This window comes from Bos indicus, chromosome 2, assembly GCF_029378745.1.
Source record: "Bos indicus isolate NIAB-ARS_2022 breed Sahiwal x Tharparkar chromosome 2, NIAB-ARS_B.indTharparkar_mat_pri_1.0, whole genome shotgun sequence".
NCBI classification, from domain to species: domain Eukaryota; kingdom Metazoa; phylum Chordata; class Mammalia; order Artiodactyla; family Bovidae; genus Bos; species Bos indicus.
The window spans coordinates 132,581,988-132,609,225 of record NC_091761.1 but is presented as its reverse complement, the minus strand read 5'-3'; the positions used below and the strand labels follow the sequence as shown (position 1 = coordinate 132,609,225).

At 45.3% G+C, this 27,238-nt stretch overlaps 1 protein-coding gene across 2 annotated transcripts in view; it reads left to right on the top strand.

Moving 5' to 3' along the window:
• Positions 1–26,432, top strand: part of OTUD3 (OTU deubiquitinase 3) — a 33,769-nt gene extending 7,337 nt beyond the window's left edge. Inside the window, exons 2-9 of one of the 2 annotated variants that reach the window (XR_011563315.1) lie at positions 1,137–1,285; positions 6,313–6,425; positions 12,842–12,964; positions 17,932–18,063; positions 18,743–18,839; positions 20,383–20,567; positions 21,448–21,736; positions 25,084–26,432. Coding sequence is in view for 1 of the 2 variants with exons in the window: in XM_070777695.1 (XP_070633796.1) it covers positions 1,137–1,285; positions 6,313–6,425; positions 12,842–12,964; positions 17,932–18,063; positions 18,743–18,839; positions 20,383–20,567; positions 21,448–21,621 (973 nt within the window). In the remaining variant the exon portion in view is untranslated. Of the gene's footprint in view, positions 1–1,136; positions 1,286–6,312; positions 6,426–12,841; positions 12,965–17,931; positions 18,064–18,742; positions 18,840–20,382; positions 20,568–21,447 lie in introns of both variants that reach the window. The other variant, XM_070777695.1, reaches the window with a different exon arrangement.
• Positions 26,433–27,238: the final 806 nt, after the last annotated feature.

Below are 27,238 nucleotides of genomic sequence, written 5' to 3'. Positions count from 1 at the left end.
TCTTTTGTTTATAGAATCTGTTGCCTTTTAAATCTCCCTTCTTACCTCCCCACCCCCCAAAAAAGTATAAATCCTTATACGTTTGATGAGATTCCTGCCTCTCCAACTTTCTGTTGAAAACTCACTTTTCTAAGTTGAAAATAAAAAAAACCTCCGTCACCAAACACTTAGGTCTAAAGCCGTTTGAAAAGTGATGAGTTTATTTTTGGGATTAGAATGTCATAGATTTTCATTTGGAAGAGTGAACAGTTTGATGTGAAAGTGGGCAACTGTTTGGCTTCAGAACGGCTCTTGCCTTAGTTTTGAGGATGCCAGATTGTGTTCCAGTCTCTGTGTATCTGGGCTCTGTGTTTGTGATGTAGTTTGGAATTTTAGAAGCCGTTAAGGGGTGTGAAAATAAACTCTTAAGATTTATTACCAGCATTTTAACTTTAGGAAGAAAACAAAAGGAAAACCAGGAGAATTTTCATCTGGCAGAAGTAGAAACATCACTGTGGCTCCTCGAGTAAGAGGAGAGGCGCCAGGGAGGGAGAGTGTCGCTGTGAGCTTGCCTGTGGGCGGCCCCAGTGCTCTCCCTCCCAAGCCTTTCTCCACTGTGTCCTCAGGACTCAGAACAGGGTGGGACGTGTGATTGCTTCTATTGGGAGCTTGACAGAGTGCTGTGTTTTTGATAGTTGTTGATTAGTTAGCTGTGCAGCCATAGTGGAAGGGCTTTCGAAAAAGAGGTAGTAGATACGATTTACCATTTTGGAAGGAGATCTGAGCGTCATAGATAGCCCTTAGATGTGGAGTGGCCATAGTGTCTGGACCCTGTCTTCAGGTGGTTAGTAAATCACCAACTCCACTTGAAGCAGTGGAGGCTCAGAGAAGTTCAGTATCTTTCCCGAGTCAGCCAGCTCGTAAGTGGGGAGTAGATTCTTGTTTGTTGCCTCTCAAAAAGGTAATGTGGTTGAATATCTTCCCTGGTGCTCTCCTGCCCCTGGTATCTGGGAAGAATCCTGGGCAGTCAGAGGGTTGAAGCTTTATCTCTTCTCTGTGTGAAAGATTACCTTGGATGGCCTGCCATGAAGCATCATTGTTTGAGATGAACTAAGCTCATTTTTAAAAGGTCTTGACCAGCATTTTTGTTTTGATAGCAATTGCCTCTTCAGAGCTCTTGGTGATCAGTTGGAAGGACACTCACGAAATCATGTCAAGCACCGACAGGAGACAGTGGACTACATGATAAAGCAGCGGGAAGATTTTGAACCCTTTGTAGAAGATGACATTCCTTTTGAGAAACATGGTAGGTTCACCGTGGGACACTGGATCCTCCAGGAGTAACGCATTGGGCAATTAAATCCGTTAGCATCCCCGACCCTCCCAGCTAGGGGTTTGATTACATAAATTATGGCATTTTTTATTCAAAAAATATTTGTTTGTCTGCTCTGTAACAGGCAGCATGTTAGGCAGTTAAGAATCAGTACGTTTAGATGTGGGTGCCATTGATAAAAATGATGATAATTAACTAGAAAAGTGACTTTATTTGGGGTGGAGGGGAAGGGAGAAGGGGGAAGCAGGTTATAAAACAGTGTGTTTAGATTGATCCTATTTTTAAAAAAAGTTTTATTTATTTTTGGCTGTGCCTTGTCTTCGTTGCTGCACACGGGCTTTCTCCGGTTTCAGTGCGGGGCTACTCTTCACTGCAGTGCATGGCTTTCTCACTGCAGGGGCTTCTCTCGTTGCAGAGCGCAGGCTCTGGATGCACAGGCTTCAGTGGCTGCAGCATGCAGGCTCATGGTTGCGGCTCGAGGGCTTTGGAGTTCAGGCTCAGTAATTGTGGTGCACGGACTTAGTTGCCCCGCAGTATGTGGGATCTTCCCAGAGAGGGATTGAACCTCTGTCCCCTGCAGTGGCAGGTGGATTCCCATCTACTGCGCCACTCCGCATTCCAAGATTGACCCTATTTTTAAAAGGTGTGTTTATACAAAACACATTAGGGAAGGTCTGTAGTTGGTGTCTGACTCTCTGAAACCCCATGGACTGCAGCACGCCAGGCTTCCCTGCCTTTCACTACTTCCAGAGCTTACTCAAACTCATGTCCATTGAGTCGGTGATGCCCTCCAACCATCTCATCCTCTGTCGTCCCCTTCTCCCGCTTTCCATCTTTCCTAGCATCAGGGTCTTTTCCAGTGAGTTGGCTCTTTGTATCAGGTGGCCAAAGTATTGGAGCTTCAGCATCAGTCCTTCCAATGAATATTCAGGGTTGATTTCCTTTAGGTTTGACTGGTTTGATTTTGTAGTTCAAGGGTCTCTCAAGAGTCTTCTCCAGCACCACAGTTTGAAAGCCTCAGTTCTTTGGTGCTCAGCCTTCTTTATGGTCCAACTCTCACATTCATACATGACTACTGGGAAAACCATAGCTTTGACTATAAGGACCTTTGTTGGCAAAGGGATGTCTTTGCTTTTTAATATGCTGTCTACATTTGTCATAGTTTTTCTTCTAGGAAGCAAGTGTCTTTGTATTTCATGGCTGCAGTTTCATGGCTTAATTTCATGGCTGCAGTCACCACCTGCAGTGATATTGAGCCCAGAAAAATAAAATCTGTCACTATTTCCTCTTTCCTACCCTTCTATTTGCCTCAGAATAATGGGACTGGTTGCCATGATCTTAGTTTTTTGAATGTTGAGTTTTAAGCCAGGTTTTTCAGTCTCCTCTTTCACCCTCATCAAGAGCTTCTTTAGTTCCTCTTTGCTTTCTGCCATTAGAGTGATATCATCTGCAAGTCTGGAAAGATGCTAACAGTTTATGGTTGTTAGTTATGTTTTATAACTCTTGGCTCCAGTTATTTATCAGAAACCACTCTCTGTCTTTCAAGAACTTCTATTGAGGGGAAACAATAGGACCTAATTTCTAGGGGGTTTTAGTAAAGAGTAAACTAGATTATGCAATTAAAATAAGTTCTTAGTAAGTGCCAGCCATCTGAGGATCCTGGGACTATTGAGTATTTAAATTATCTTCTGTAGATTTTCTGATTTTTAAGTGATTATGAATTACTTTTATAATCAGAAAAACCAGTAAGGTCATTTTAATTTCTCCCCCAAACCCAACGACAATCTGATTTCTCTGAGGCAAGTCAGGGATTTAAATTAGTACTTTAATAGGCTCAAATCTAGTAAGAAAATACTTATGAGTTTTAAGCTTTGATTCTGACAATTATTTACTGAGACTGCTGTGCTAGGTGCTAATATATTTATGTGTTACAAATAGCATTTTCATCGCAGGGCTCATAGTCTTATCTGTCTCAGGAAAGAGAATCATTCTGTGTTTTGGAGCGCTGACTCTGGGAACCAGTCAGGAGTGGGTGGGGGGAGACTGCGAAGGGGCTGAGGTGGAGGGCTCTGCACGTTGGTGAAGGGGTGAGCACGTTCCCCCAGCGCTCTTCCTGGGGATGATGAGTGGGTCCAGGCCAGCCCCCAGTGTGGCAGTGTAGTTGACAGGCCTCCCTGGAGGTGGCAGAGACAGAGATGATTTTGAAGTTGTGCTTGAGGAATGGCTAGGGTAGCTGTGCTTTAATAAATTAAAGGGCAGCAGGAGGCACACATTGGAGCAGGAAGCTTTTCTCATCCATCACTGGGAAAGCGCTCATTCATTAGGCACAAGCAGCAAGAGAGACACAGCAGCGAAACTCCACCGAGTAGTTTCTTCTAGTGCCTGAGTTCTCACGGTCCTCTTCCTGGATCAGTTTTTGTCTGGCAGGCACCAGTTAATTAGGTGGTCACCAGTTTATAGATTAGATATGGATATATGGAGCAAGTTTTGTTGCTTAATGATATATGAAATGAGTTGAGTCATTGACTCAATAAATATTTTATGTGAAGAGAATCTTTAGTTTGTGACTTGGAGTTCTGCTTTGGCCCTCTTCAGTGAAGACCATGCGGCAGGTTTAGGGGGTGGAGGACCTTAGATGCACAGGTGCTGTGTCTTGGTTTGAGTATCACAGGGTAGTGGCTCTGATTGCCATAGCAGACAGAAGTGAAACCTGGAATCTGCACGTTCTCCTTGTGTGTCAGTGGAAGTCTGGACTTGTTACGTTTCCTGCTCGTGTAGTTATGTGTTTTTAATGTCTACCTTGTTACACTGTGAGATTCTTGAGGGCAGGAACTGTGTCTGTTCCCCACTGTGGCAATGGCTGGCACATTCCACACTCATATTTGTTGATGGAATTGAATGACTCACTTAACTCTTCAGGACCTGGTTATCCTTGCCTCTGACTGTGTCTTTTCTCTGGTCTATGGCTTTGGAGAATCAGCATCATCTTTTCCCTAACTAAACAGATACCCACCAGAAACCTGCATGTTCCTAATGCCTTCTCATACTGCTCACTTGTGAAGTCTTGTCACTTTTCCTGTAGTGTGTTTCCCTCATTTCTGCCGCCTCGCAGAACCAGGCCTCTGACCATTTGCCGAGATTTCTCCAGTGCTGTGGATTGCTCTCACTGCCTCCTGACCCTTTCACTTTGCTTTCCGTGTGGAAGCCAGAGAGGTGATCAGACATATATTAAATAGGTCTTCCCCCGTCTAACACTTGTAGGCAGCTCCCCATTGACCTCTAGAACCTTCCAACTCTTTAGCCTTTATGATGTGTGATTTTCTTGTTCCCCTACCCTCTTGCCATTTCCCAGTATATTTTCTTGCTCCCCCGCCCTGCCATCTCAGCATTCTAAGTTCCTGCCAGTACTGTGCAGTCCGTAAACTCATTGTGTTCTCTTTCTTGCTTCTGCTTGGAACACCATCCATTCCTCTTCTGTTTCTCTTTTACCTGCCCTTTGGGAAGCATTGTAGTTGTCTCAGCTGAGAAGCTTATCTGGTACACCTCCCCACCCCTCCCCACTGTTCACACTGGCTTATGTTCCCCACGTGGAGTTAGCCAAGCTGCAAGGTTTGAAGACACAGTCTTAAGACTGACTTCTGACACCAGCTGCAAATTTGTGGTTTCTCAGAACTATTCTCAGGTTTGATAGTTTGCTAGAAGGACTCACAGAGCTCACTGAAGTCTGTTATACTCACAGTTATATAGTGTATTACAAGGAAAAGATCCAGGTCAAATTAGCCAAAGGGTAGAATCGTTAGAGAAGACTCTTGAGAGTCCCTTGGACTGCAAGGAGATCCAACCAGTCCATCCTAAAGGAGATCAGTACTGGGTGTTCTTTGAAAGGACTGATACTGAAGCTGAAACTCCAATACTTTGGCCACCTGATGCGAAGAGCTGACTGATTTGAAAAGACCCTAATGCTGGGAAAGATTGAAGGCAGGAGGAGAAGGGGACGACAGAGGATGAGATGGTTGGATGGCATCACCGACTCAATGGACATGGGTTTGGGTGGACTCTGGGAGTTGGTGATGGACAGGGAGGCCTGGCGTGCTATGGTTCATGGGGTTGCAAAGAGTCGGACACGACTGAGTGACTGAACTGAGAATCTTGGAAGGTTATACAAGGGTAAAATATCGGAAGGTTACACAGTACACAGTACTGTCAACCAGGGAACCTCACCCAAACATCAGTGTCCGGAATTTTTATTAGGCTGTCATCATGTAGATGTTATTGATTGATTGCCTAAGTGGTTGAAGTCATTCTCTAGTCCCTGAGGTCTTTCTAGTGTGACTTGACCAGAGAGGTCCTCCGAAAGTCACCTCATGCATAAACTTAGCATAAACAGTTAAATGTGGCTGAGGGGCCCACTGTGGATAATAGAGACACCCCTGTCACTTGGGAAATGCCAAGGTTTTAGAGGTTCTCTCCCAGGAGCCAGGGGCAAAGGTCAGACTTCTCTGTGTAAGGCCAGATGCTTTACTTCGTGTTTCTTTCCTGAAGCTCCTGCATATCACAGTGTCTGTTTTCTTGTTTGTCCCCCACTGGTTGTAAACTCCTTGAGGGCAAATTGTGACAGGCTGTATAACGCAGTGGCCAAGAGCCAAGATCTTGGAGTCAGGATGCCTGGGGTAGAACTCAGCTCTGCTGTGTACTGACTTGTGACCGTGGACACAGTTACAAACTGCCCTCTGCTTCAGTTTCCTCATGTGTAAGACGGTGTGCATGGTGGTACCTCTTTCACTTCTCTCAGAGGGCCGTTTTGAGGGTTCAAAGTGATTCATGAGATAGAGAACGAACTGTGAACGTGCAGACTGCCAGACTCTGACAAAGCCACTGGACTTTGCTAGGCATATACCCCGATTTCTTAGTTTTGGGACTAGACGAATACCAAAGCGTGTTTGCATTTGGGTTTTTCCATTATAAAGACTTTGTTTTTCTTTCCTGTTTCCTTCATACAGTGGCCAGTTTGGCAAAGCCTGGAACATTTGCTGGCAATGATGCAATTGTAGCCTTTGCAAGAAATCATCAGTTGAATGTGGTGATTCATCAACTTAATGCCCCTTTGTGGCAGGTAGGTCATCTATTGAGGAATTTATGTTAAGCTTTTATTTAAAAATTATCGTTGGGGATATCCTAAGATAATGGGGCTTGACTGATAACATTGAACTATGCAGGGTAGCTTGGACTGTGAACCTCACCAAGCTTGTGGTGGCTTGGAATTAAACCCTGCATTACCAATGGAGGCTGAAGTATAATTCAGAGACTTAAAATGCCAGAAATACTACTAACTAACTAACTAACTAAATACTACTAACTAACAGTTAGTTAATTGGGTGATTTGGGGCAGAGAGCCTAATGTGGAAATAGCATAGATAATTTTGTAAAAATCTCTGGATGAGAATTCAGAGGATTTGCATGCAGATTCTAGTGTGAATACACCTGTTCCATGTGTATGTTTTTGTTTTTTAGATGCAGAGAAACAAAGACCAAATTGACTATAATAAAGTGTTGCTAAAAAAGAACTTTTGAACAACAAAATTTCATGGCCTAGGGCGTCAAGCTCTATGTCTGTGCTCTCCCCAGCTAGCCGTAGCATTCTGATAGTGTTTCTGCAGCAAGTAGGATTTCACAAGTGTTCAGTTTGTGCTGTGGGATGGCAGAGCGTGATGTTGAGCCGCGTAGGCCTCCCTTCCCCTCCTCATACCCCTTCGCCCTTACCGTTGGTATTCTAAGTTACCTTGGTGTTCTAAATTAACCTGATCTCCCAAACAGTCCGTCAAACCAAACGTTCTGGAGCGTGGAAGTCAAAGGTCGGGATGAAAGTGTGCACAGACCACCCCTGCTCGCCTTCCTTGCACGTGGCACCCTGTGGCTCAGCTCCTGGAGACCGGCCAGGCGGTTCCCACCAGACTCCTCCCTCCCCTTCTCTACTGCTTCCCCAATTCTAGCTTTGTTTACATTAGAAAGTAAAACATAATGATTATAGAACAATTTGAAAATTCAGAAAAGCCCATAAAGGCAAATAAAAATCACCCACACTTCCTAGAGATAATTGCTGTTAACATTTTAGTGTGTATCCATGTTATTCACACACACTCTTAAATATACAAACATTCGTATGTGACTGGGAAGAGACATACCACAGTGCCACAGTTTAAGAACTGGCTCAGGGGTAAAGAATATGCCTGCACCGCGGGAGCTCCAGGAGACTCTGGTTCTGTCCCTCGGTCGCGAAGGTCCCTGGAGGAGGAAATGGCAGCGCACTCCAGTACTGTTGCCTGGGAAATCCTGTGGACAGAGGAGCCTGACGGCTACAGTCCGTGGAGTTGGACAGAGTCGGACACGACTGAGCGACTGAGCATGCACACACACATAGATACATCCGTATGTATATATCTACACACAGTATATATCCCTATATAGCATATTACAAAGGTAGCAATGACCTTTCTTCCCTCATTGTTTTCCTGTGAAAAGTGAAAGTTTTAGTTGCTCAGTCATGGCTGACTCTTTGGGACGCCATGGACTGTAGCCCGTCAGGCTTCTCTGTCCAAGGGATTCTCCAGGCAAGAATAGTGGGGGGGGTTGCCATTTCCTTCTCCAAGGGTACTTCCCAACCCAGGGATCAAACCTGTGTCTCCTGCATTGCAGGCAAATTCTTTTTTGTCTGAGCCACCAGGGAATCCCATTTTCCTGTACCACCTGCATATATATTTCTTTGTAAATTGCTTATTCCTTTGCTTAGCTTTTGCTCTTTAAAAATAAAGTCAATTATAGATATATAATTTACATATATCAAAATTCACCCTTCTCTGGTGTATAGTTTGTGTTTGGACATAGTCATGTAAATGCTGCCATTACCTCAGTTCAGTTCAGTCACTCAGCCGTGTCCTACTCTTTGTGACACCATGAACCGCAGCATGCCAGGCCTCCCTGTCAATCACCAACGCCCGGAGTTCACCCAAATTCATGTCCATTGAGTTGGTGATGCCACTCAACCATCTCATCCTCTTCATCCCCTTCTCCTCCTGCCCTCAATCTTTCCCAGCATCAGGGTCTTTTCAAATGAGTCAGCTCTTCACATCAAGTGGCCAAAGTATTGGAGTTTCAGCTTCAACATCAGTCCTTCCAGTGAACATCAGGACTGATCTTTAGGATGGACTGGTTGGATCTCCTTGCAGTCCAAGGGATTCTCAAGAGTCTTCTCCAATACCACAGTTCAAAAGCATCAATTCTTCAGTGCTCAGCTTTCTTTATAGTCCAACTCTCACATCCATACATGACTCCTGGAAAAACCATAGCCTTGACTAGACAGACCTTTGTTGACAAAGTAACAGCTCTGCTTTTTAATGTTCTGTCTAGGTTGGTCATAACTTTCCTTCCAAGCAGAAAGCGTCTTTTAATTTCATGGCTGCAATCACCATCTGCGGTGATTTTGAAGCCCCAAAAAGTAAAGTCAGCCACTGTTTCCCGATCTATTTGCTATGCAGTGATGGGACCAGATGCCATGATCTTGGTTTTCTGAATGTTGAGCTTTAAGCCAACTTTGTCACTCTCCTCTTTCACTTTCATCAAGAGGCTTTTTAGTTCCTCTTCACTTTCTCCCATAAGGGTGGTGTCATCTGCATATCTGAGGTGATTTATATTTCTCCTGGCAATCTTGATTCCAGCTTGTGCTTCTTCCAGTCCAGCGTTTCTCATGATGTACTCTGCATATAAGTTAAATAAGCAGGGTGACAATATACAGCCTTGACGTACTCCTTTTCCTATTTGGAACCAGTTTGTTGTTCCATGTCCAGTTCTAACTCTTGCTTCCTGACCTGCGTCCAGGTTTCTCAAGAGACAGGTCAGGTGATCTGGTATTCCCATCTCTTTCAGAATTTTCCACAGTTTGTTGTGATCCACACAGTCAAAGGCTTTGGCATAGTCAATAAAGCGGAGATAGATGTTTTTCTGCAACTCTCTTGCTTTTTGGATGATCCAGCGGATGTTGGCAATTTGATCTCTGGTTCCTCTGCCTTTTCTAGAACCAGCTTAAACATCTGGAAGTTCACAGTTCATATATTGCTGCAGCCATGCTTGGAGAATTTTGAGCATTACTTTACTAGCGTGTGAGATGAGTGCAATTGTGTGGTAGTTTGAGCATTCTTTGGCATTGCCTTTCTTTGGGATTGGAATGAAAACTGACCTTTCCCAGTCCTGTGGCCACTGCTGAGTTTTCCAAATTGGCTGGCATATTGAGGGAAGCACTCTCACAGCATCATCTTTCAGGATTTGAAATAGCTCAACTGGAATTCCATCACCTCCACTAGCTTTGTTCGCAGTGATGCTTCCTAAGGCCCACTGGACCCCGTACTCCAGGATGTCTGCTACCTGCGTATAGAATATTCCCACTGCCCCAAAAAGTTACCTCATGCTTCTTTGTAGTCACTTCTCCTCTTCCCCAGATTCTTGGAACCACTAATCTCATTTGCCTCTTGTAGTTTTGCCTTTAGTTTTCCCTGGTAGCTCAGCTGGTAAAGAATCTGCCTGTAATTCAGGAGACCCTGGTTTGATTCCTGGGTCTGGAAGATCCCCTGGAGAAGGGATAGGCAACCCACTCCAGTATTCTTGGGCTTCCCCAGTGGCTTGGAAAATAAAGAATCCACCTGCAATGTGGGAGTCCTGGGTTCGATCCCTGGGTTGGGAAGATCTGCTGGAGGAGGGCATGGCAGCCCACTCCAGTATTCTCGTCTGGAGAATCTCCAGGAGAGGGAACCTGGCGGGCTATAGTCCATGGTGTTGCAGAGCTGGACACGACTGAGCAACTAAGCACAGCACAGCACGGTTTTGCCTTTTCAGAGTGTCATATAAATGGAAATATATCACTTTTTGTGTCTGGCATAATGTCCTCCTAACAATCGCACTACAACAGGATCAAGTAGCTACTGCCTAGACGGGTGAGGACTCTTACTTTACAGGGACACGGCGAGCCAGAGGAAACGGTATCCGCGTGTGCTGTTTGCTCTGGGGCAGTGTCGTCGCGCGTCCTCCCAGGAGAGCCGTCGTGTTACTGAGGCGCGCTCTTCCTCCGGATGTCTTTGAGTCAGGAAGACTGGTTACCTCCTTCATTGTCCCAGTTCTGTACTGCTTAGCAGAAGTCATCAAAAGCATTTGAATATACAGCATAACAATCCTATTCTTGAAGGAGTATACTCTGTGCCAACTTAGTAACTACAGCTTGCCTATTGCTCCATCAATAGCTTTTTTAAAGTTTCTTAATTTTCTAGGTAGTTGTGGAAGATATTTTTCAGTTAGACTTTTTTTTTTTTCTCTTAAATCCATGTATTTCTGTAGTGTTCCCTTTTATGAATTGCTTAACAGTCAAAGTGTGTGTTTTCAAAATAAATACATTTTCTGTATACCGTAATTATCCACTAGGTTTCCCCCATCACCCCCTACCCCAGTGAAGCATCTTATAAAATTTGAGAGTTAAAACTGAATTAGCTTTTATATTAATAATGAGGAGGTTTATACTCAGCCTACTATTTTTTTTTTTTTTTTGGCTGCAGATAGAATATATGCTTCTGTAAACAGTATAGACACATGTAAGTATAGACACGTATAGAAAGTGAACGTCCTCTGTGAGCTCCCTCACCTCGAGCAGCACAGTTAACACTTCGGTGACTGGTGCTCAAGTTATTTTTTCCTCTGGATAATACATACATAGTGTGTTATTATTATTTAAATATGTAAGTGCTGTAGGGATGACATCACTCACAGATTCTGATTGGCTTATTTCCTTCCCAGTAGTCTTCCTGGGAGATGAGCGGTGCTCTCTGTATTTTCTATGTGTCAAAACCAGACTCTATGCCCTTTGAGACCTAGATACTCTACCTGGAGAAAACTGCTGTGATTCTGACTGCTAGACCTGTGTGGTTCCTGTTTGTTTCATGGTTTTGCTATGTTTTTAGACCACAGATCAGATCAGTCGCTCAGTCGTGTCCGACTCTTTGCGACCCCATGAATCGCAGCATGCCAGGCCTCTCTGTCCATCACCAACTCCCGGAGTTCACCCAGACTCATGTCCATCGAGTCAGTGATGCCATCCAGCCATCTCATCCTCTGTCGTCCCCTTCTCCTCCTGCCCCCAAGCCCTCCCAGCATCAGAGTCTTTTCCAATGAGTCAACTCTTCGCATGAGGTGGCCAAAGTACTGGAGTTTCAGCTTCAGCATCATTCCTTCCAAAGAAATCCCAGGACTGATCTCCTTCAGAATGGACTGGTTGGATCTTGCAGTCCAAGGGACTCTCAAGAGTCTTCTCCAACACCACAGTTCAAAAGCATCAATTCTTCGGCGCTCAGCCTTCTTCACAGTCCAACTCTCACATCCATACATGACCACAGGAAAAACCATAGCCTTGACTAGACTAACCTTTGTTGGCAAAGTAATGTCTCTGCTTTTGAATATACTATCTAGGTTGGTCATAACTTTCCTTCCAAGGAGTAAGCGTCTTTTAATTTCATGGCTGCAGTCACCATCTGTAGTGATTTTGGAGCCCAGAAAAATAAAGTCTGACACTGTTTCTACTGTTTCCCCATCTATTTCCCACGAAGTGATGGGATACTATTTAATAATAATGTCTTAGCTGCCTATGACTTTGTGCAAAGATAAGGAGGTGCTGATATTTGGGGGATTTAACAGACAGTCTCAGCCTTCTAAAGGACAGGTTGAGGATTACTCTGGAGCCTCTGTGGAGATGGTGGTTTGGGGGAAATGCCTAGGCTGCATCTCAGGGCGTGTGTTTCGCATGACTCCTGGGAGCGCTGTTCTGGCCGGGTTGTGCTCCAGGGGTGCAGTCACACAGAACACTGTGAGAGCAGCACCTCTGGGGTGTGCAGTGCAGGAGTGCTGCTCAGCTGTACGTGGTTTTGTTTTGAAATTGACATAGATGGGACATTTGTGTGTTTCTCAGTATGTGTTTGATGAAAAATGCTGTTTTTATTTTAAAGACAGGGTAGATTTTCTGTGAAGCCTAAGTATGAGGTCTTTCAATTTTATGGCCCCCTTTCAAGGTCTTGGGAAGGGTGATAGCAATTTTATATATTTTTTTCATCAAAGAGGGCCCCCAGTTTTCTGAGATGCAAGGCTCACAAATCTGCATCCTGAGCATTTGAGGGGCTGAGGGGTCCTGATGCTCCTGAAACTTAGACTTACTTAACTTTGTGGTAAATTTGCCCACTTACTTAACTTTGTGGTAAATTTGTTTTTGAACATGCCTTTTCAAATGGCTTTATTTCTACTTAGTTGCATATTAAGTACATGGAGTCATACACACATGAGTGGGAGAAAGATGATTCAGAACTTGCTTAGGACGCATCACAGTGGTGCTCCCAGTCGGTGTTGTAGAGAGCCTGTGGACGGGGCGTCCTGGGGGCCAGGTGGCCTTTCTCTTCCGACGTGGACACCGCAGACCCTCGCTGGCATCTTCTCTCCCTCTGCCTGCAGATCCGCGGCACAGACAGGAGCAACGGGCGGGAGCTGCACATCGCGTACCGGCACGGCGAGCACTATGACAGCGTGCGCAGGCTCAACGACAACTCAGAGGCGCCCGCACGCCTGCAGACGGAGGTGAGCGGGGCCGGCGTCCTCTGCTCTCAGCCCTGTGGGGATCCGGTCGGGGGCTCCGTGCCCTGGAGCCAGAAGCCAGGCACGTTTTCATAGAAAGCTGCCTCTAAGAATCTGTGGGCTTGTTTTTTTTTTTTAAACTTTGTTCATTTGGGTGAGGGCAGTGGATAAAATTGTCATTCTGCTGCTTTCCCTCACAGTGATGGCTGTGGTTGCATGAATATAATTTATATAAACATTTAAAATTACTTCCATGTTTTAAAATTGATTCATGCTTCGTATCTAAAATTTGGGAACTATAGAAAAAGTAAAGAAGAGAATAAAACAACATGAATCAGCATTTTTGTAACTGTTTTCGTATTTGTATAGCTTTTCCCATTATTTCGTATGTCTTTCCTCACGTGATCAGACACTTTCTTTGTAATTTAAAGACACACGGTGCGGGTCACTCTGTCCCCGTTTGCCTCTCTGGTGACAGTGGGTGCGGCCACTGTTGTTAGCACACCGTAAAACTGCCCACAGGTGTGTGCATATCAGGCATCACGTGCGTGTGTGCATGTGGTGTAGCTTTGCTAGAGTGCGCGCTCCTCATCCACAGTCGCGGCATCCTCTGCGTAGCGTTCTGCGCTGCGCGTTTCAAATGGAACATATCTCGGAGTTTAATTCATAGCAGGACATAAGGAACTTCCTACATCTTTTTAAACGGCTCCGTGGTTACTTAGTGTGTGGATGCATTATGATGTGCTTCAGTAGGCCCTTCGACGGACTTTAGATGGCTTTCAAACTTGGTTTTTACAAACAACACACAGTGCCTTACATGCATGTCTTTTCACACACGCGCGGGTGTATCTGTGGAGTAAATCCCTAGAAGGCTCTTTCCGCGTGGAGGATGTGTGCGTCTATGGCTTGGTGGCTTTGCCAGGCTGTTCCCTGCCGCAGTCTCACCAGCCCGCCCTCCCACTTGCAGCGTGTCTCTTCTGTACCTTTGCCGACACAGTGTGTTACCAGTTTTTAAATCTGTGTCACTCAGGGAAAAATCCTAACAGAATTTTAATTTCTATTTTTCTTATTAATGAGCTTATACATCTTTTCTTGTGTTTAAAACCAGTTTGTACTTTCCTGTGTGTGAACTGTATGCATGTTCTTTATTTTTTTTCTGTTCAGTCTTCTTAATGATTTTTGGGAAATCCTTTATGTACTAGGGAAATTAGCCTCTATTTGAGATATGAGTTGCAAAATTTTTTTCAGTCTGTTATCTTTTTATTATTTCTCATATTGTCTTTGCTATGAAGGAATTTTAGATTTTTATGTGGTTAAATTTATCTCATTTTCAAGACATCAGGTAAATGTCTTCTGGGTTTTTGGGTCATAATTAGGAAGCTCTTTCCCATTCTGAGTTTAAAAAGAATTTTCACATACTTTATTTTAGTACTTCTGTATGTTCATTTTTTAAAAGAAAATTAGGTCACGTCTCTATTTGGTACTTACATTGTACAGATGTGAGTGTATGGATTCAACTGTATTTTTCCTTGTTGTTACTTTCTTGAGCCCAAACTGCTTATTTTTATAATTACACGTCTTTTTCTCCATTGATGTAGCTTGCTGCTGCTTCCATGTACTAAGTTCCCATATGTAGTTGGGTCTATTTCTAGACATTGAGTCTATTCCACTGTTTTTTTCTGTTCAGATGTTCATGTGTTCATTGTTTTAATTAAGAAAGTATATTTTAAAATCTAGTAGAATTTTTCACCCATCATTATTTTCTTTTTTTATGGTTGCCTGTATATTTTTGCTTTTTTGTTTTATATATATGACTGTTAGAATAAGTTTGTCTAGCTAAAAAGTCCTGGTAGTATTTCCTTTCATTGTAATCTCATTAAATTAACAAACAAGCAGACACTGACATCTGTATGATGTTGGATCTTCCTAGCCGGGAACCTGGTGATCTTTTTATTTGTTTAATCGACTGTTTTCGGTTATCTGCAGGAGCGTTTTTTCATATAGATCTATCCCATTTTTTGCTGATCTTACTCTTACATGTTTTGTGTTTTCCGTCCCTTTTGTAAGGAAAGGGTATTTTTTCCCTTTACATTTGTAGATATGAAATTTGATAACAAAATATTAGTTATGGATATACTCAGCTAGCCTACAGAGTTTTCTTTCTTTTTAATTGAGGTAAAGTTCACATAACGTAAAATTCACCATTTTCATGTGTACAGTTCATTGGCACTGAATACACCCACAAAGCTGAATAAACACTTCCTCTATCCAGTTCCAAATAATTTTCAACACCCCACAAGAAAGCCTGGTGCCCATTAAGCAGTTACTGCCCATTGCTTTTCAGCCCCAGCCGCCACCAGTCTACTTTCTGTCTCTGGTTTTACTTTTTCTGGACATTTTTTATAAATGGAATCACACTCTGTGTGGCTTTTCAGGTCTGGCTTTCCTCAGCGTGATGTTTCTAGGTTCACCCACATCACTGCATATCCCATTACTTAGTTCCTTTCAGGGTTGAGCAGTACTCCCGTTTTATTGATACACCACGCTTTGTTTACCCTTTCATCTGTTGATGGGCATTTGAGTGGTTTCTGTTCTTTGGCTGCTGTGAATAGCGCTGCTGTGGTTATTTGGGTGTAGTGTTTGTTTGCGTACCTGTTTTCAGCGTTTTGGGAGTACAGTGACCTTTGAACAAGGGGTCAGGGGTACCAGTGATGCACAGCTGAAAATCTGAGTGTAACGTACAGTTCACTTGCAGATCTGAGCTTCTGTGTCTGCAGTTCTGCACTTAGGTTTGGCCAGTGCTGAATTGCGCAGCACTAAGGCCTTGGCCCCTGGGAGCGTCTGTGTGAGCGCACCTGTGCGGTCCAGGTCTGTTAGCTGGCTGTGGGAGTGACGCGCTGGGCCCTGTGCTGACTCTGCCTTTAGCTTTCTGGGAAACTACCGTGCTGTTCTCCGCAGTGCATAGCTGCTCTGTTTCACGTCCCCACCAGCGGAGTATGCAGGGCTTCACTTTCTCTCCATCCTCACAGCACTTGTTATGTTTCCTTCTTTCTTGTTAAAACTGCGGCCAGCCTACAAGATGTGAAGTGGCATCTTGTGGTTTTGATTTTCATTCCGTGTGATTAACGATATTCAGCATCTTTTCATGTGCTCGTTTGCCATTTGTTTATCTTTGAAGAGATGTCTGTTCAAGTCCTTTGCACGTGTTTTAATTGCACTTTTTGTGATTTGGTTGTTGAGTTCTAAAAAGCTCTTTATATACTCTGGACACTAGATTCTTATATGACTTTCCAGAATTCTTTTTGTTTGAAGTAGTTTTTTTTTGTTTTGTTTTCTGTCTCTTTTAAAGGTGTAGAATTATCTGCAAATAGTGATACCTTTTCTTCCTTTTCAGTTTTATACTTCTAATTTTTCTTTACTGGGGGGCTAATTGCATTGCTGTTCTCCAAGACGTTGTTAAATAACCACGGTGGTGGTGAAGCTCCTTGTTGTGTTCCTTACTTGAGTGGGAATGAAGCTCCATTCTGTGGGTAATTTAACTACACCCACTCTCAGAAACCTGTAGTTGTTTGCAGTTATTCACCACCCTTCGTGGCAGTGGGATGAGCACTTTTACATAAATCCTTTCTGTCTGTGGTATTATTTCCTTGGATAAATTTCAAAGAATCCTGATACACATAGCCAAACTGTTAGGGTAAAGTTTTAGAATAGGTTTTGCTTTTTATTATACATTCTATGGAATATACTGCCCGTCGCTGGCTCCCACTTGCCCTTTTATTGGCAGAAAGCGAAAGTGTCCTTGTTTATGTCCCACTCGCTGCATTAGTAGCAAGCAGAGGGAGAAAGTGATCGGAAGCCATGGACGGATGACTTTAGCTTTTCTGAAATGGGCTTAGGTCATAAAGTCCTGTGGACACCAAGTGAGTGGCCCTTGGTGGCTTTAGAATTGGGACTACAGGTTCCCATGAGTGTGGTGGTAGTACAGGAAGTTGGCGGACTCACGCTCACCTGTGATGATCTGCTCTGGACAGGAGCTCCAGCACACAGCTTGCTGAGCCAATAGAGCCTAGGGAAGCAGGTGAGAGTCGGGTGTGTGTCTCTGCAAGGTGAGCTGTCCTGCTGAAAGAGCTCATTGGGTGCTCACATAGAAGACTGATTCTGTTACTAGGCTCACAGCTCTAGAATCCAGCTGAGACAAGTATGTGCTGCCCGAGTCAGCAGTCATTGCCAAAATGTTGGTCTCTAATGCCATTTTTAGAGAAGGCAATGGCACCCCATTCCAGTACTCTTGCCTGGAAAATCCCATGGACGGAGGAGCCTGGTAGGCTGCAGTCCATGGGGTCGCAAAGAGTCGGACACGACTGAGCTACTTCACTTTCATGCATTGGAGAAAGAAATGGCAACCCACTCCAGTGTTCTTGCCTGGAGAATCCCAGGGGTGGGGGAGCCTGGTGGGCTGCCGTCCATTGGATCGCGCAGAGTCAGACCCGACTGAAGTGACTTAGTAGTAGTAATGCCATTTTTACTGAACAGTTTATCCCATATCTTAGGCCTTCTTTTAAAAAAAAAAAAAGCTTTATTTGTGCCAGGTCTTCGCTGTGGCACCTGGGGCATTTGATCTTCACCGCGCCTTGCAGGAGCTTCAGTTGTGGCTGTGAACTCTTTGTGGCGTGTGGGAGCTAGTGCCCTGACGGGTCAGACCTGGGCCTGCTGCATTTAGGATGTGGGGTCTTAGCCACAGGACCAACAGGGAAGTCCCTGGGCCTTTCCTCTTAACACTTCAAGTTGTGGCCTGGGGTCTCAGTGTGTGCATGAAATGTAGCTTCGTGCTTTCTGTTCCTTTAAGATGGTTTCTGAATGTTTTTTCATATATTTGAATGTTTTGAGATGATGGAGTATTTTCCTGTATTCAAAATTCTGAACATAAGTTGCTAGAGTTCCATGATTATCACTCTTTCTGCGTCCTTTAGTTTCAGATGCTTCATCAAGATGAATCAAATAAAAGAGAGAAGAGCAAGGCAAAGGGAGTCGACTCTGAGGATGACCTGCGAGATGAAGTAGAAGATGCTGTCCAGAAAGTCTGCAACGCAACTGGGTGTTCTGTTAGTATTTGTCGTGTGGTAACTGTGATTTAGCAGCGGTCCCTGACCTTTTTGGCACCAGGAAGTGGTTTCGTGGAAGACAGTTTTTCCACAGATCAAGGGGACCTGGGGGATGGTGGTTTTGGGATGATTCAAGTTCATTACATTTACCGTGCACTTTATTTCTAATCTAACGCCACCGCCGATCTGATAGGAGGGACTGGTCCGTGGCCTGGAGGTTGGGGATCCCAGGTTTATAGACAGGCATTGTTGAAAACCCGTCGGTACAGGTTTAACTTTTTGAGAAACTGCCACACTGTTACGGCCTCACTCTAGCATACCAACACCCGGTGAGCCAAAGCAGGCCCATGATGTTTGTAGTTTGATTTAGTTATGTAGTGTGACTTACTGAGAGCTGTTTATTCGTTTCTGTCTTGTTTTCTCCAGTTTACCCAGTATTGTTCAAAATCCTAAGAAAGTATGTGGGTTTATTATTTTCTGACTAGTGCACTTTTATATGAATTCACTTTATTAAACAGTTATTTCAGGTGTTCACCTTACTGAGAATATGAAGACATTTTCTAGATAGAAAGTCTTGAAACCTTGCCTCAGTTGCATCATTTTGCGCATCAAATTGTTGACATAGAGATGGACAGGAAAGTACACCCAGGTTCCGATGTGTTCTTTGTTTCTTTCATAGGATTTTAGTTTGATAGTTCAGAACCTAGAAGCTGAAAATTATAATATTGAATCTGCGATCATTGCCATGCTGCAGATGAACCTGGGGAGAAGAAATAGTAAGTCTGTGATTGATATTCCTAAGCTTTCAAGATGATTATGTTGGTGATTTTTCAAATATTTAATTTTAATATTTTTATTAATAATTGGAGAACAATTGCCTTATAATGTTGTGCTGGTTTCTGCTGCACAACAGCATGAATAAACTCTTAAGTACGCATATATCCTTCCCTGTGGGGCCTCCCCTCCGCAGTCCCCCCCCAGGTCATAGGTCATCATAGGCCACCAGGCTGAGCTCGCTGTGCTGCGCGGAGCTTCCCGCTGGCCCTGTCTACACGGGGTGGTGTGCATATGTCAGTGTCACTCTCTCAGCTCCTTTCCACAGGTCGGTTCTCTGTGTCTGTGTCTCTGTTCCTCCCTCTAACTAGGCTCATCAGTGCCGTTTTTCTAGATTCCATGCGGTGCATTGATAGATGGGATCAATTTTTCACTTTTAATCACGTGGCAGGTAGTTAACTGTATTGTCATTTATTCATTTAGCAGTTGTTTATTGAGCACCTTGTGTGTGCAGGCGATTTTTCCTGGGTGCTAGCTCTGCATCAGGAAGCGTGTAGTCTGGGGGTGGAGGGGCAAGGTGGAGGCAGGTAAGTAAACTGGCGTAATCATATGTAATGAAGTTGGCGTACAGGGTGCTAGGGCGTGCATGGGAAGGCCACCTAGCCAGTTTTGGACGAGCGGACAGTGTCAGGGAAGACTTAGCCTTTTAGAAAGAAGATTCCGTTATAATACCAGAATGATAACTGAAGTGGAATGGAGAGAAAAATTACTTTTCTAATGGAAATATTTACATTATTAGCATCAGTCAACTGGTGATGATTCAGAATTTTTCTTTGCTTAAACTGAGTTTAATTGTATGATTCAGAGGAAGGAAAAAAATGTTAATATCTGTTTTTGCAAGTTATTTATTTTTTGAATGATTTCAGTATTCATTGCCAGACATTTTATGCCAGATACTGTTCCTGGCATTATATTAATACTTTTCTGATTGGGTATTTTATTATCCTCCTTATATGTTTGTTGTACCTTCTTAGAAAGCTGATCGTGTGATTTTAAAGCAGCACCAGAGTCTGTGCTACCCTGTGTGGTGTGTACTTGACGGGGCTAAGTGAGGCTGAGGAACTAAACTTAAAATTTCATTTAACTTTATTTTTAATTTAAACAGCCACATGTGGCTAGTAGCCACTGTATTGGAGAGCACAGTTTTAGAGCTTATTTCCTTTCTGTTTTAGGGGTACAAATGAAAGATTTCTCCCTAAAAATTCATGTTAAAAAGTGGTTTAAACTGATACAGCACTCAGCTGGTAGGAAGCTGATGAGAGGATTGGTCAATGGGTTATTTTAAAATTTCTCTTCCAAATTTTACCAATAATTTTTTCCTTATGTTCCCCACTGTATTGACTTGATACTGGAATTTTGCCTCAAGGAAACTTGCTCTCTGAATGACAGTGATATAGGGAGCCAGGTACTTTGAGTCTTTTAACACTTGTCATGGTGTGTAACTATCTTAGATTTTCAGTTTAACAAACCGTCTTTCTCTGAAAGATGCAGAGGAGAAGCTTGAGCCCAGTGGTGGAGTGCTGACGCAGTGCGGTCCTTTATGGGAAGAGGGTGGCAGTGGCACCAGAATCTTCGGAAATCAGGGTGTAAATGAAGGCAGGACCGAAAGCAGTAAGGCGCGGGCCAGCCCTGCTGAAGAAAACACAGCAAATAAAAACCAGGTCCCAAAGGTAGGCGTGCTGGGGTTGCCGGCGTAAATGGTGAGTGAGTGAGTGAGTGAAGTCACTCAGTCAGGGCTCTGTAATTTGGCAGCCGTGGCGGGAACTTGGAGCTCGCGTTCGTGTGTGATTTTATTTTGATTTATAAAGTGGTTACTGTAGGAAGTACGGGGAGTGCCTGGGGGTATATGATGAAGCGGAATGAAGACCCCACTTGTCCCGGTTGGACTTTGCAGTGACGCACGGAAGGAAGTATACTCTGAGTTCCTGCTCTGTACACACAGATCGGCTCCTTCTCCTGCCTAATGTCACAGCGTGTGGGTGGCTTTCTTGGCTGATCATGTGATTGCATCCCATTTGTTGTAAATGCTGTCACCTTTAGCGAACACCTTGTGTATAAATCTTTGTATATTGCATTATTCGCTTGGCTAGAGTCCCAGAAGAAGAATTAACAGGTTAAAGGGCATGGAAATGTGAATCTTTTTAAGATCTTCTGGTAAGTTGTCAGATGGTTCCAAGAAAAGTTGTGCTTCTCCCTTCCCAGCCCAACACTCACAAGCAATATATGACGCCATGACTTTTACTGAATTTGGGACCTCTTGTTAAGATTTTTACCAGGAAGTTCTGAGCTTAGAATGTAACGTAATGTAAAAAGTCACAGGCAGGGGCTGAGATGCAGGAAGCTTGTAAGGATTCTGTTAGGACCCCTGGGGCAGTATACACAAAAAGGCATCCTGTGGCATTTTTGAGCATTGTCTCCAGCTGGCCTAGGGTTAATGTTTCTTTAGGTCACTTTGACTTACTTTATGAGGAGAATGGAATTGCCTATATTTGCTGGCCTGGTGCGGGGATGTACACTTGGACTGACTCACACGGCAGTCTCCTCTCTCAGGTCACAAACAAACAGAGGCGAGAGCAGCAGCGACTAGAGAAGAAGAAACGACAGGAGGAGAGGCACCGCCACAAAGCCCTGGAGAGCAGGAGCCACAGGGGCAGCAACAGAAGCGAGGCTGACGCGAGCACCCAGGTCACCTTGGTGAAGACCTTCGCGGCTCTCAGCATCTGACTCTGGCCTCCTGGGAGTTGGGGAAGCGAGTGGAAAGTGGAGGGCTGTGTGCCAGGCTTTCCAGTGAGGCCGTCCTTTTACAGAACAAAACTCAACCCACAGAATCACTCACTGAGTTAGTTTCCTTCAAGCTGCCTCTTTTTTGTTCAGAGTTTTGTCCAGTGATGTGTTTTATTTAATGAAAGTGCAGTGAAGCCATTCATGTTCTGTGTTTAAAATACCGAGTTTTAGGGGTGGATAGTTAGGTAAAAAAAAAAAAAACACAAAAAACTTTTAAGTGTGGTTTTATTTGTCCTGAAAATTTAGAGTCTGGTGACCCTGGGATCTTTCCTTAACACTTGGGGTGAGTTTTGCTGTAATTGTGGATGAAGTAGTTTAGATTAATTGCTAGAAATTCAGAGGACAAGTTTCCTTTGTTTCTGTTTCATTTTCAAACAGACATTAATATGCAGGATAGTTTATAAATGATCTCCAACTCAGGTACATGTTTAGAATTAACTTTCTTCTACTCCAAGTTAATCAGAGAATAATTCAGGAAATGTTTTTCCAAAGTAATGTGATAGGGAGGTTGTGGCCTGTAGTCAGGGTGGCGGTTAAACAACCGCGTTTCTCTTCCTGGTGGTGATGTTCAGATGGGATTGCAGGCACTGCCGGTTCGTTTGTACTCAAGCCATATGATAAATGGGCCTGACTGTTAACTAGGCCTGGGCCTTGCGGGAAAGTTGGTCGTGTTGCTGAGTGTTTGATACTTGCTTCTTGGTGGTAAGAAGGTGTTGCATGACTGCTTATGATACAGGTCTGGGATTCTGAAAGCATGCAGTCCAGAATCCGTAGTTGTGAAGGGAAAGATCACGAGAGTCTGAGGTTTTGCACAGGAGGAGTCTGAAGAGTTCTTTTTGTTTTGTATGGAGAGAGTGTCTGGAAGACTTGCTAAGGTTTTTCATGTTCACATTTTAAGTGAGTGACTGTCTTTTCTTACTTGCTATTCTAGATTTAGAGAGATTCCTTCAGAGGGAAAGTAACTTGAGCTGTTGCTTAATTTGTTAGTATTGTGAAAATGAAATCCCATAAAGTGCTGCACTTTCTTCTTTCTAGTTAAGTCCTGATTGGGATTTTGCTCTTGGGAAAACTCTCCAGCACCCTCTGGAAGTCGTCAGGGACTTAGGTTAGACCAGCTGGGCTGAGAAAGCACTGTGGCTGAGGCCCTGCCGTGGCTGCACAGTGCTGAAATAGTCGGGTTTGGGCAGTGGGAGGCATCGCTCCTCAAACTGAGTTAGATGGATGTGAGCTTTAAAACTGACCCTTCAAGTGGCCAGTCTTGGACCGTTTTGCCTTTTGAGGACCTGGTATTGGAAGAAATAATATATGCTGAACTGAAAGGTGAACTACTGGTTTTCTCCTCCATCTCCGATTTCAAACTTACAAGAGTTCCAAGGCAAACGGAAAACGACAAGAGGTTTTGACACGTATAGACATAGCGTTGTGTGGGCTGCCCTTGGATTCAGCGGGTTGTCTCTATCAGCAGGTGATTTGCTTTCATGGTTTTGATTATGTGTTTTAATTTTCTGTGTGTTGGACTTTGGTAACTTTTCATGGTTGGAGCCTCAGTAGTCTCTTGGAGGTTGCCCCCAGGACACGCTGGTACAGTACATGAGCCTAGCAGGTTTAGAAACGACAGAGCGTTTTTTCTTTGCACACTGCAGAGTGTGAGTAAGAGCTTCTGGCGCTCAGTGCGAGGAGGTGAGCCGTCTCTGTTGCCTCGCTGTCTCCAAGGGAGCGCGCACCACTGCTTCAGGCTCTGTTCTCCTGGCTTTCCACTGTGGCCGAGCATCTGAGTGGGTGCTGCTTCTTGAATGTTTGTACTGTGAGGATTCAGGAGACCAGCTCCTCTCACACGATTAAGCAGTTAGGAGTCTGAAATAGCTGAGGGAGACCCATCGTCAGAAGTAGGATTGCTTTATTTTCATGGCTAAAGATCGTGGCCTTGGGCTCTGTTGGGTTTTAGAAGTTGCTAAAGAGTTACTATAGAATATTGGGTGCATTTATTTATGAATTACCTAATTCTGAGGATGCGCTTCGCCTTTTCTTGGGTAAAGTAACTGGTTTTAAAAACTAATCTGGTGGCTTCAGTAATTGTCTTGTATTACTATTTCACAGTTTTCCAGTTATAATTGGTCTGTGTTCAGTATGTTAGTTATTAGGGATGGGGCACATGTATCCAACTGTAGTGATATCTTCTAGCTAAGGGTTTAACTGTAAACCTCACTGCCTCTGTCCCACCAGAGTATGAGGTAGGTGCAGTCCATGTGGTGGCTGGTGGCCTTGGTAGGCTCGGGAGAACCCCCTTATTGGCAGCCAGGTGGGGGCCTGGCGTGTTTGCTGCTCCTGGGCTGACTGCTCAGTGCCGGTTGCCCGTGCAGTTACTCAGGGGCACAGCATAGTGAGGAGTGACGTTTTCTTAACCTCTGAGGCTGTTAGATGTTTGTTCTGGGGGGTTATCTCCGTAGCTTTGGTCAGGAGAAAGGGGATGGGGTGGTGGTCCATAGCTGCTTACTTGTCTTATAAGCTGTACATAAAAGTTTCTTGAATTTTTTTTAAAAAAAGATTTTTTTTTAAGGTCAAAATAAGAAATAAAATTTTAGTGGCAACAGCTTTGTACTAGAGAGGTAGATGCATTAAAACAGCATAGAACCAGAAATTCTAAATTAATATAGTTGCCACCAGGAGATGTTAGCGAGAAGTTGTGTATGTATATTGGATTTTTCAATAATAGCGTATGCTTTTAGGAGTGAAGTCTGGCTGAAGAATTGTGGCAGAAAGGAGTCTCAAAGGGTCGAGCTTGTCTGTGGTTCCCCCTGTAAGCTCTGAATACACTTCCACACCCCGTGTGATTCCGAGGGCTGGTGAAGTGGGAGCTCTGCTGTGGGGCAGCTGGGGCCGGGCTTGGAGGGGGTGGTTCCTGACGCGCCGCCTCCCCGCCCAGGGAGCTCTGCCGGCGACGGGGGCGCCGCGCGTGTTCCATAGGTGGGATCAGGACTTGGCGCGGGGCCGTGCCTGCCTCGTGGGAGTCCTGTCCTCGGTGTGCAGTCTCTCTCACTCTGAGAAGCTCTCTAGACTGCCTGGGCGTTACCAGGTCCACAGGGAACGCCGTCAGGTTACCTCTGTGAGACGTTCAACCCAGAGCGTGCAGTCGGCTGAAGGAAACTCGGGTTCCTCGTCAGGGCTGGCTCACACTCAGCCTGGCCAGAAGGGTCGGTGTGGGCGGCGTGACGGGGGAGCTTCTTGCTTTCGGTGCCGTGGCCCTCTGGCCCCACTTGGGGTAGACACGTAGCTCTTCACCTTTTTACCTCAAGGCTCTGTCTATCTGTGGCAAACCTTTAGACTCAGAGTCTGATGCAGTTTTTTTGTTTATTTTGTTTGTTTGTTTTGGCATTTTCATCATTCACTGTTTCGTCATCTCAGCTTTCAGAACAAGTGTTGCTCAGACTCTGGGGCCTCCGACGGCTGTTCTGAGGCGATTTGATATCGGCACTTTCCACAAGGTGTGTCTTTCTGACTCTAAAGCAAACTGTATGTTTCCACTGATGTCGTTAAGTTGAAGATCTCGATTTTAAATGATGGCCGATCTTCTGCCGTCACCTACGAGAGAGGGGACCGACAGTTGGTTTGCAGCAGAGACACTGAGCAGCAGTCACGAAGAGCGTGCACGGAACTGAGCTCAGAAGGTGCCCCCAGAACCCGGCCCTGGGCAGGATTTGGGCCTTGTCCACTGCCTGTCCCCATGTGTCCAGGGTAACATGCCCCGTGAAAACCTTAGGCTCTTACCCATTTCCTCGGAGGGATTACCTTCTAGAGTCCTGCTCCCATAGTTCAGACTACTTTGTAACTCGATTAAATTGTCTAGCATCCTTGCAGAGTTACTCGAGAAGGAGCTGATGCCAGTGAAGAAGAATTTCTGTGAAAGCGCGAACGTGTGTGTGGTGACCTTGCTGTGAGCAGGGCGTCCCTCGGTCCAGAACCACTGGTGCTCGCTGTGCCGCAGCGCCGGGCAGTCACGACCACTGGGCAAAAGCTCGGCGGCCCAGCCTCCCGCTCCCATCTCAGCATCCACCGGGGCACCGTTGCCAGCTGTCCGTGATGGGGGTTTGAGTGTGGCCCCAGGCCTCGGCCTGCACGCTGATCCCTCGGCCACAGCTGGAGTGTTGCTGGGGCTCCTCTCCTGGTTCATCTTCTGGGGGGAACGGCCCTCGGCCTCCCCGGAGCAACCCTTCCAGCATCCACCAGCAGTGAGCACCGTGAGAAGGGAGGAGCCGGGAGCCTGACGGCAGACCTCTGTTCCCCGTGCTAACGGGGAAGCGCTGGTGGGCGTTAGTCCCCTTGACGAGGGAGGGCAGGTGGGTCTGTGGAGAACACCAGAGCCCCTGTGGCTCAGCCACCTTCTCTTTTTCTCCTAATTGCACTATACTTGCTCTCGCTGCAGTCCGGAGATACCCAAGACCTCCGTGGGGTCGTGACCCAGAGACTTGGCAAGTCTCGCCTTATCTGTGGAGCTCGACAGGGAGAAATGTGACCATTGTCTGATGTCTGTAGTTCATTTCTTCCTTCTTTCCTTGCGTTGTGTTACTCTGAAGCGTTTTGTTTTTATTTACCAAAGTACTGTACTTGGCTATTTGCAGTGTTTCCAAAACCAAATATTTTCCTTTTTTGTGTTTTTAATCTTCAATACTTGGTGCAATAGAAGCTGCAAAGATGTGCCACTTTATCTACGAAATGGAGTTTTGTACACCAATAAATTCTAGTTTAAAGACAGAGTTTCGAGTTGTCTTTGTCACTGTCTGACCGCCGTTTGACGGCACGAGATGGAGAGCCTGCTGGTCCTTCTCAGAGACTTTGCAGGAAACTGGGCCTGTTCTGCCTGTGGACAGTCGTTTGGGATCTCACTGAGCTCAAGCATCTGATTGCAGCTTCCGTCCAGATGAGTGTGGCCGCGCACACGGGGGGCCCTCCTCCTCTTTCCACCTGGTGTCTAAGAAGGTCTCTCATAGTTAGCAGTTGTCTAAATACAGAGCAGCTGTCTTTTGGCTGCCCCGAGGGTTTCTCTAGAACTCTGGGGCTTGGTTTGACTCCATTCCAGGAGGGATCGCCTTCCCCCAGACACACGTGGGCAGCAGTGACTGCACAGGTTACCTGGAAGAGGTGCTCGGGACGGGGAGGGGCAGGCGGCCACAGAGCGCCAGACGGATGGGACCCCTGGGCAAGACCGCCGGGGCCGGTCCCGAGGCCAAGGTTGCTGCCGTCTGGCCAGCCGCATCGCAGCCTTGTGGTTTTGGCCTCTGGGTTCCCGCCTGATCTTGTTCTGTGTGCTCATCAAGCAGCCTGTGGATGGGCTCCACGGTACCTCGACACCGAAAGGGCTCTGCTGCCACCCTGGGTGGGTGAGGACTCCAGCAGCTGGCGAGGCCGTCCCTTCCCTCTCGGTCACTGTCCTCCCCATGCGGTTTGCCTCCCTCCATGACCCGGAGACCTTGGGGTGCACAGATGCTACCCAGTTCCTGAGCCCACGAGGCCCAGACGCCGGACCCTGCTCACCCGACTGAGAATCTCTGAAAGATCTGCT